Raw genomic sequence first — 10,682 nt, 5'->3', positions numbered from 1 at the left:
AGCTAATTTATACTAATTTTCACAATTTTTTTCAAGATTTTTGAAAATTTTTGTCAGTTTTTTAAGTTTTTTCAGCCCTAGGTGTCAAGGAATCCACTCTAGGATTTGATAATAGGTTATTGAATAGTTTCTAGTGGTAATAGAATGGTTTCAACATTTCAACACTGCGAATTTTTTGCATTTTTTCTGATAAATTTTGCAAATTTTTTCAATGTTTTTGAAAGTTTTTGTCGTTTTTTTAGGTTTATCCAGCCTCAAGAGCCAAGAAACTTCCTCGAGGGTTTAATAATAGGTTACTATGTCGTTTCTAGAAGTAATGGAATCATTTTCACGATTTAAACATCACGAATTTTAGCATTTTTTTGACAAAAATTGTTATATTTTTAAAATTTTTTGACATATATTTTCATTATTCAAGATTTTTCAGCCTCAGGGTTCAGACAACCTCCTGAAGGGTTTGATAATACGTTGCTGCATAGTTTTTCTAGTGGTAATAGAATGTTTTTCAACATTTGAACATCACGATTTTTAGCAATTGTTGGATAAAATTTGATTTTTTTTTCAAATTTTTCAATGTTTGTCATTATCTAAGTTCTTCCAGCCCCAAGAAACCTCGTATAGGCTTTGATAAAAGGTTACTGAACAATTTTTATTGCGATAGAATAGTTTTGAACTTTTCAATATCACAAATTTTATCGATTTTTTAATAAAACTTATGATTTTTTCAATTTTTTTTTGAAATTTTTGTCATTTTATTTGCAGTTTTTGAGTCCTTTTTTGAGTTTAACGATTAATACTGGCCAACGAAGCTTTTTAAGTCTTGCAGATGGGTTACATGACAAAAATCCAGAGGCAAAAAATGTTCTTTGAACATTTTCGTCACTGCGAAATGTGGAAAGTTTTCTTCTGAATTTTGCACTTTCAGTTTTTTATATGATTTAGTTACTAACAAGGCTAGAATCTCATGGAAAAAATTTCTAGCTCTCTCTCTTTCTGTGTGTGTGTGTGTGTGTGTGTGTGTGTGTGTGTTGCTTGGCGTTTCTTTCCTTCTCTTTCTCGCTCACGTTTTACCTCGCACTCTCTCTCTCTCTCTCTCTCTCCTTAACTCTTTTGTTGACTTCAGCGGCTGTTATGTGGCGTGATAATATCGTCTATTACCCTAGCCTCACGCCTCTTCAATCAAGCGAAAGCTAACCTCACTAAACAGTGGCTAGGTGCTGACAACCGCCCGCCGGTCGTTTGAGAGCAATTCGCCCGACGTTAGTCGGTTATGTTTGAAATTTGTGAAGATAAGCAAAAGTCGCTCGGTATGTCATGAGAGAGCCCATATAAACAAAATGACGATTTGTAGAAAGATTTGTCTTTTTACCTCTAGAGGCGGAGTAATGGTATTCTCCAGATCTTTTTACGATAACAATTTTTAGCTAAAGCAAAACGATAACAATTTTTAGCTAAAGCAAAACTGTTCATTGCATGAATTTTTAGATTTTTCAAATTGTGCCCCCCCCTCCCCCACCCGCAGTACGTTATGCTCCTTCCCCCTTCCGTTACAGGGCACGTGTCATTAAATCTTAAATCTTAATGTAAAAACAAGGCGCGCGCGTCTGGGGGGTGTAAATAAGACGAATCCACTAACCTGTCGAGGGGGCATACAAGAAAAAGATCCCAATTTGATTTCTTTATTTTCGAATCCTGAATTCTGAATTCAAAAACGGTGACTCCTGTTTCCGAACTTTGGCTTTAAGAGTAGCTTAAAATCTAATGTGTACTAATAAGGCACTATTGATAATACTCAAAGTCAAAAAATAATTTTGAAGTTGTCTTTTAAACAACTTGGACAGTTCTAATAGACTGTGTTTGTTTTATGCTTTCGCTATTTCTAATTTACGAGGAGAGTTATTTTTTCTCGACTCTTCGGGTTGGTTTCGGTATGCTACTGGTTGTGGTTTTTTATTTCAAGCAATTTTAGGATCTTTTCTGTTTGTGTCCCCCCAGCATAGTGGGCGCATATTATTTGCAACCCCCAGACGCACGTGCCATATTTTTAAAAGATGATTTACTCAGTAATGACCCGTGCTCTGTTACTGGGGGCGCATAACGTACTGTGGGATAGTTCTAGATAGTCCGGTTTATTCAATAATACGCGTACTTCATCAATTCCTGGCAGTTTTTATTAGTTTCTGAATTTCCGCTGTTATTTTCTTACTTCATTTTTTGCTAGTTCATTTTTTGCATTTTTCCTTTTTCTTTTTTTTCTGATTTAGTTAAGATTGGTTTAAAGATTTTATTGAACCTCTCCACCTATTATACTGGCTCCTTGGCCGATTTACTTGTGCTCCTTCACTTCACGCAATTTAGTCGGATCTTTTCCGCACGTGAAAAGAAGTGTTTAGGTTAACAAGCTGAACATAAGTCAAAACTCGGGATTGTGTTTAGAGTGTTTTTTATTCATTCAATGTTCTAAAAATGAGGGAAAAGTAGCTGTAAAAAATTTGATAAGCAAGTGAAATTCTTCACCACGTTCAGCGCTTTCAATGAGGGTTTTCTGTTTCAAAGTAATTTTAATGGATAAGGGGGATTATCTCAATTATCCAAACTAGCACCAATGTGTTTGAAAGCATTTTTGACTATCTGATTAAAACAACAGATTTTTTGCAATTTCTGATATATCTTCGCTATACGAGTTTTTCATTTTTTCCTCTTTTTCGGTGTTTGCATAGTTTTATTTTTCACTGAACTTCATTGGTTAGTTTACTGAACTCGCAGGAGAATGTTTAAAATTTTTTTCATTATAATTATCTGGAAGTAGCGTTTTAAATTTTTTTGTACTTCTCTCTCAATCGCTTTCCTCGGTTTTTCTTGTATCTACCGTTTCAATTCGTCTTAATATCAGATGGAAGTCATCTATTGAGTCGGGACTATTTGCAATGTAAATTTTCCGAGTTTTATTTTTGTCTTCAAAAACGGGATAATTAGTTAAAGCCCGGAGGGCATAAAGTGGCTGAGCAACTCTCCTAGAGCTTCACAGCTTACTTGTGGCTGATTGAGCAATTCACCAAAAAGCATTTTTTGAGATGAACTCATTGTGTGAATGGCGGATGTGAATCTTAAAAGTTTGACCCCCTCAGTCACCCTCTCCTCAGTCACCCTCTCCTCAGTCACCTCCCAATCACCCCCAACACTCCCCCTTCCTCCACCTGGCGATTTGAACGCTCACTCTCTTCTCGCCCCCCGAAAGCTAACCTCCGAGCTCTACCACTCCCCCCTGATAATAGACCATAACCCACCCCATGCAGTATCCCTAAGCCCCAGCAGCTTTCTACTACCATAACCAACCACTCGCTGATCGTTTAAGAGCGTTTCGCTTAAAATTAATGGGTTATCTTTTGGTAAATATAATTTTAGGCTCATTTGTTATTGTATTGTTGGCTGGGGTTTAAGTGAATGTCTACTACGAGGGGGTTTCGCAGTCTTGTGGCTATGTGTTTTTTGTTATTTCAGATAACGCTTTTGGTTTTACCTAAATCATGACTTCAGTTTTGATTCAACAATTCCTTCACAAACTGTTTGAACTTAAATAACTTTATTTTTTTTACTGAATTATGATCAACTGAAATATGAAAGTGGTGAATATGATCAAATTCAAAAAAGCTGAATCACAAGAAACGATATAAACCAAAAAAGACAGGCATTGAGTGATAATGAAATAGGTTATAAAAATTCATTAGAGTGATTGCTTGCTAGTATTAGTATTAAGCTCAATAGGCGTCAGTTTAGAAATTGAATTAAGCTTAATTTGCAATCCTAATTAAAACTGAACACCACATTAGGACACTTCTCAACAAGATCGGTCAATTATTATCTCCTTTATTTTTCAGTCCCGATTTGCCTCAACCAGGCCAGCGGGTCTACTTTCTCGCATTTCGCCGGCTATGTATGCTTATTTGAACCTTTTCATATGGTTGTGACGTAAATTTTTGTGCAATAATGGAGCTATGCTAATTATATTGGTCAAAGTCAATCATTTGCTATTTATTATCAATTGCTCTCACACAAAGGTTGTAGCAATTATATTAGTCCTGTTGATATTTTTATGCAATTTTTCGCTTGACAGATTTGTCGTCTGACCCATTTAACTTTTCGTCCAAAAAACGAGCAAACAAGTAGCACCCAGAGGGAAATAAGTTCGTTTAGAGCCTTTCAGCTCAAAAGTCTCAAAGTATGCAGTTCGCAGAAACTGTTTGGGGACTTGTACGTATGGTGCGAAGGGCGGTTCTTGTAGGTTGACCCGACACATCTCCCCCCTGCCTTAACCCACCCCCCCCCCAACCCCGCCACTGCACGCAGTAACGGCCCTGTGCAACTTAAGACTCACCGTTGCTTCCAACACCCCCCCCCCCCCTGTTGCCCCCCCAACCGTGCAACCTCCACTGCTGCGCACACCTCACGTCCCTTCTATTAAACTAAAGCTAGCCTCGCTAAACCCCAGCTAGCTACTGAAAAAGCCAACCGCTCGCCTGTCGTTTGAGAGCAATTCGCCCGGCGTTATGTTTATTACACTATAGCATAGCTTTTCTTAAATTTTTTCCTCGGTTCGCCTAGGTTCTGAGAAGGTGTAGGAAATCCGGTCAACAGTGGTGAAAAAGTTTCCCGAAAGCGCTCGGCAGCTTAAATGGTTAACCCGGAAGAAGAACTGAATTTTTGTAAGAAACGAGGTAAAATGTTGTAACATTCCCGGGCTGACCACCATAAATCCATCCATTTCCAAGACCATATATGTTGTCTTAGATACCATATCGAAGACCATAATAATTTCTTAAATACCATATCCAAGATCATAAAGAAATCGATCTGTTAAAAAAATCATCAAAAACGTGCTGCTCTGCTGAAACTACCTTTTATATGTAAAATCTTAAAAAACAAACCCAAGATCATATATGGCTTGTTAGAAACCATAGCAAGATCATACAGGAAATTTTGCTTTGACTTGGATGGAACCACATATGGTCTTTGATATGCTTTCTAAGAAGGGTCATCTCGGGTTTGGGCGCTTTAGCGACAATTTTTTTTCGCATCATTAAACGCAACCCTTACAAAAGAATTGTGACCATTAGCTCAGCTTCAATACAGCAGCTTTCTCTCTTTGTCAATCTCAGATTCTCAGCCGTTTTTTCTTCCAGTGCGCCAACATGTTGTTCATAGCTGTTCATTTATAATTTTTCAGATGTACCCAAATCCTGATTCGAATGGGATTTTGGGTGCAGGATCACTGCCAAACTTCATCCCCGGTGGAAGCAATGGATTCATTGATAGCCATATGATCTCTGGTGTCAGCTATGCTAATGTGGGTGATTCCCAATTGACCTCCCCATACAACCTGAGCTTTGGAGGCGGCGATCTACGTAAGTCAGCCACCAGAAATTGGGACATTAACGGTTTGGGGTTAATTTTAACCCCAAATTAGCTTATTACCATAGAAATTTGTTATCACTCTGGTATCTAAAGAAATTACAGTGGTCCAATTGCCTTATTGATATTTTGTCTGAAACCACTTAGTGGGGGGAGGAAGTATATACTCAAATGGGTTTCTTTTTTGTTCTGTCAATTTTGGCCGATTATATGGTTTTTCCCCACGTCATTTAGAGACAAGTCACTTTTCATATCAATGATCTATTACAGACAAACTCATTTGCGATCAAATCAAGGCCAAGGAACAATTATTTTGTTTTGAGGGGAATTATTTTGTTTTTTATGGATTCAGCAGTGTTTTATTAATACTTAATGAATTTTGGCGTTTTCTCAGCATTTTTGTAGTCTTATCGTTTAGTCTCGTTAACGAAAAGTACAATCGGCTTTCTACTGAGGATTAAAAGAACCTACCCAATGCCTTAAATGCACATCTAATGGCTGTTAAGACTTTGAAAATAATTTTTCGAAAGAAGAATTTGAACATTACCCTCTTTCTAAACTGATGTCTCTGATCTTGTAGATCGAACTCACTAATGAAAGGTTGCATATGCTTATTATTGAAAAAATTTAGTCTGGTTTTTTCTTTTTAACTAATGGATTTATGACTGTGATGCTACGAGACTCCATAAAATTTTGGGATTTCTATTTGTGATTTGTACGTTATGACAATATTGAGCGTTCCCATTGGCACTGGAAGGACCTTGCGTTGAACATATAGAAAATTACTTATGGTTCTAATGGATTCGAATGTTTCTTGCTGCACTTTTGAATTGCTCTCAAATGAAATTGGTAGCCTTTATGTTATTCCTCTGGTCTGGTTTTTTATGCAATTTTTTTCTTGAACGACCTTTTTCGCTAATTGATTTGTCATTTCGACCTCAAAAGCAGGATAAAAAGGTATCAAGCAGAGGGCATTAAGTTCTCGTAGAGTCTTTCAGCTCACTAGTCTCCAAGTATGCGATTCACAGAAACTGTTTTGGAGACGTATACTTATGGAGTGAAGGACGGTTCTTAAACCCCCCCCCCCCCAACATCAACTCCCCTTTACTTCATCCCCCCACAACCACCACCCTCACAAATCCACCTCCCCCCTCCCCACGCTTCACCACACTCTCACCGCACATCAACCAACCAAAATCACCACACATGCACATCATTCAGTCTATAAGGACAAGGGCCCCTGCACCTTAACACCCCACGCAGCGTTGTCTGCAATCAATCCTCCCCCGGTGCACCCCACCCCTCTCCCATTGCGCTCACCTCACATCACTTCGATTAAAATAAGCTAGCCTCACTAAACCATAGCTAGCTATTGAGGAAGCAAATCGCTTGCCCCTTAAGAACAATTTGCCCAGCATTGGTCGGTTATGATCTATCGATTTTGTTTTCCTGTTTGTTTTTGAAAGACGTCTTCTCAGTGATGAATGATCGAGGTGCACGTTAACGTATTTAATGCTTAACAGTTTTTGTATTTAATTCCGTTGAAACCTTTTGCTTATAATGGATTTATCCGTAAAGTGTCTTTAAAGTTTACTACTCATTTTTGTATCAGTTTATGTTTGTTGATTATTTTGAACCCCACTAACAAACACAGTACAGAGAAATCTTAGTGATGTTTCAAAAAATCAATTCAAAATTTCGAAATCTTTTCACTGAGTTATTTTTGAATCACATTTTCTCGCATTTTTGTAACTTCTGGTTTATGCCTGAAATCTTTGTTGTTTATGTAGTCGTAAGATTCTTTCTGAATAATCACAGCACTCTATTGTTTCTCTTAAGGATCTAATTAAGTTATTCAATGCGGTCAGTTGATAGCTAATGGTTTTGACGTTTTTTGTTTTCTGAGTTTTTAATTTTTTTTTTTGAAATTGTTACTTTTTGTTTTTCTTGCCAAACTAAAATTTAGTCTCACCAATGAGAAGTCCCACCCGCATTCTCGTGATTTACACTTTGGTTTTTTCAAAAAATTTCGAGTGATTAATTACACTTATTTTTGTTGTACTTTCGCGTTAATAAAAAGTATCATTGAATTTCAAATAAGAGCCTGGTGAACAGATAGTTTTATATTTTAACTGAGATAATACAATTAATATTTGACATAACAAAAATAAATAAATTCGGACAATAGCTGATGTTTTTAATGACTTCACTAATTTGTGCTTGCGTAAATTGTTTGTAAATTTTTCTGCATTTTTTATCAGTACATATTTTGTAGTCCTGTCATATGGCTTAGTCCCGCCAAAACGGACTGCTTGCGGATTTATAAGTATGAGTTTTTTTAAATTAAAGGTCAATTTTTTTAAACTGTGAAATTATTTGGTTTAATAAAAATTTGATAGATTTCTGAACTTCTCCCCCTTTTTCTTCTTTTTGTTGATTGGTTATGTAGTCTTTTTTTGGACCAGTACCATCTGCTTCGTAGTTAAGGACAAGTAATTGTGTATGGGTTAGATTTTATCTATTGATAATTTGACTTTGTTTCTATGTAGATTTAAAATTAGACAGTGAGTTTTGGCTGTAATTTTTTTTGTTTTGTCGTTTGTATTGTCGTGTTGTCTTGTTAATGGCAGGTATTATGATCTCTCTAATTCGGCATGATATAATATAACTCATTCATTAAATTGAGTATGTAACATTTTTTTACTCAGACATCTGTTCCAATCTTTCATTTGTTAGAATTAAGTCAAAAATGTGGATGAATGGGGTCGGAACATTATGTGCAAACATGCATTACCGATCCTCCTTGTCAATTTTTAATGGAAATGTCAATTACCGTCCTTGAAAAATAGATTTTGCCATATTGAAATATGGGCACAAAAACTGGTTTCAAAAAAATATGTGTAAATATCTTCGTGAAGTGCAGCGCAATTATATGACAAAATCCACGAATCTGATAATGATAACGGTTGCACTGTCTACAATTCTTTAGCACTCACCTGCGTACCAGGAGGGGGCATAACCAACAACTCACTGTCCCAGATTGAAGAAGTCGGCAAACTCAGCAAACTTGGCATCAGCAACTTTCCCATTCCGCAAATCATAGTAACCGATAGCAATAACGACTCATTAAAAAATTTCCAAAACACTGAGAAGGAAATTCATATTGAGCCGCCCGACGTTTCATCTTCCCAGGGGTCCAAATTTGATTGTGGGAAGCCTGAAAGTTATCCCGAACCCATATTCGAAGACGAACGCAACAACATTCTGACGTTCGATCGGCTTTTCCAGAAGTGCGACTTGATTGAAGTGGACACGGAAACTTCGGTTGGTGCCTCAACTTCTGGAAACACCGGAACGGTGCGAGAAGAGGCGACAGAGGCGTCTGAGGGACCCACTGACAAACTCAAAACGACTGACGTTATTTATCCCCCTATGGAAAGCTAAAATTTCTATCTGTTTTCCCACCCAGTTGAAAAATGATTCCCTCAAACTAATACGGTCATCCTGAAGAGGACCCTCTCTATAAAAGGTTTTGTCGAAGAAAAAAAGACATGCCGGTAACAGCCGTTAGGGAAAAACTGTGAAATTCTGTGAAATTCTGTGAAAAACTGTGAAAAAAAAATTCAGCATAACTGTTATTTATGAAAGATTTAAACAACTAGTCATTTCCTATCTTCTAGAGGGCTTCTAATGACGTGTCGAACAGATAATGAATATCAGTACCAACTAGGATAAGTGGCTTTTTCGCCAGTACTCTGTTAAGTGCTTAGTTTTCCTAAACTGATGAGATGCTTTTATTTTTTAAAGTAGCCTATTATCTTGCTTTCCACAATCTAAAGAAAAACATAAACGCTTACTGCAGTGTACGACGTTTAGAAGCCACATAATCATCTTGTTTGCAGGTGTGGGAGCAATCTTAACTTAATTGATAACCAAATGGAACATTGATGGCTGTCAACAGAAACATGGTGCGAGTGATATCGCAATTATACTTCAGGGCTTTAACCAGGAGATGAACAACGAAAGTTTAAGTAAACTGACGTAATCAACAACGAAACTCACTAAAATCAATGTTTATGAAATTGGAAAAGGAACTTAAACTCATGCTTCAAAATAGCTGAACTAAATATTGGAAAAATATATCTCCAAGGAAAATTGCATAAAAAGTTGTACAACGATATAGAAATGTTAAAAACTGGAATGTTTGCCTGACTTCTTAAATATTGTTTGTGTGTTCACTCCTGGAGTGTGAAAACCCGAAACTGAATAAAAGTTGTTCTCAGTAATTTTTTAAAGAGCCTTCACGGCAACTAAATTGAAAATCGCTTCTAATTGGTTATCCGTTGAACTCTGCTGTGTTCGTGTAAACGGAAAAATTACTAGATAGAGTCCTGAACAACAATTTTTGGATCTATTCTTTTTGTGAATCTAACCCCACCCCCCCCCCCCCCCACACACACACACACACACACACACACACACACACACACACATACACACACACACACACACACACACACACACACACTAACACAAACACTAACACAAACACAAACACAAACACAAACACACACACACACACACACACACACACTTGCAAAGCTGTATGGTAAGCCTACCTACATTGCAATAGTCGTGGTAAATTCTCATTCGATTGTTGAGTAATGAAATGTTGATGACGAAGAAGAGTATTGACAAGGATGGCAGAGATGAATATTGATTTCCTAGAGGTTTCTATTTGAGTAGACTGCGTTCTGACCTAAATGTGAATAAGAAAGTGAGTAAAAATGACGCCTCATCGAGTAATTTTTCAGAAGTGTGAGTGAAACACTGTTGCATTCAGGTTTTCGACGCAATAAAGCACTTAGTTTACGGATTTTAGCCGTTTTTCGTTTTGTAGATTGTTTTCTAGCTCGATGGTCAAACCTCTTGACATTTATTGCACTGTTTAATTCACAACACAATGTTTTTTTTTTGAAATGTCACTATTGTTTTATTAGGAGCAATTCGCGCCAGTTTTCATATTGAAGGGTAACTTCTCTAAGTTCACAATCCTCAACATTTTTTTTCGTCAAACTCACTCCTAAAATTCAAAAAGTAGTTGTATCAATTTAGGTTTCGTTCCCCAAATTGTTTTTCTTGTTCTTTCCAAAAGCAGGCACAATCAACAAACTGACTGTCAGTTTTCCCGACGAATTTGTAAAAACTTATGTATAGTTTGGTTTTGCTTTCAGTTAGGCCTTTGAATTCCTCCCAGAGATTGTTCATAAATT

The 10,682-nt window shown here is 37.0% G+C and overlaps 1 protein-coding gene across 1 annotated transcript in view; it reads left to right on the top strand.

The window, feature by feature from the left end:
• LOC142340121 (uncharacterized) overlaps window positions 1-9,689 on the top strand; it is a 27,730-nt gene extending 18,041 nt beyond the window's left edge. The window contains exons 10-12 of the mRNA XM_075390570.1: window positions 5,225-5,402; window positions 8,399-8,845; window positions 9,313-9,689. Coding sequence (XP_075246685.1) covers window positions 5,225-5,402; window positions 8,399-8,845; window positions 9,313-9,329 — 642 coding nt within the window. The 3' untranslated portion in view covers window positions 9,330-9,689. The remainder of the gene's footprint in view (window positions 1-5,224; window positions 5,403-8,398; window positions 8,846-9,312) is intronic.
• The last annotated feature ends 993 nt before the right edge of the window (window positions 9,690-10,682 follow it).

This window comes from Convolutriloba macropyga, chromosome 5 (assembly GCF_964194025.1).
Source record: "Convolutriloba macropyga chromosome 5, txConMacr16.3, whole genome shotgun sequence".
Classification (NCBI taxonomy): Eukaryota; Metazoa; Xenacoelomorpha; order Acoela; family Convolutidae; genus Convolutriloba; species Convolutriloba macropyga.
This window is presented reverse-complemented; position numbering and strand designations above follow the sequence as displayed.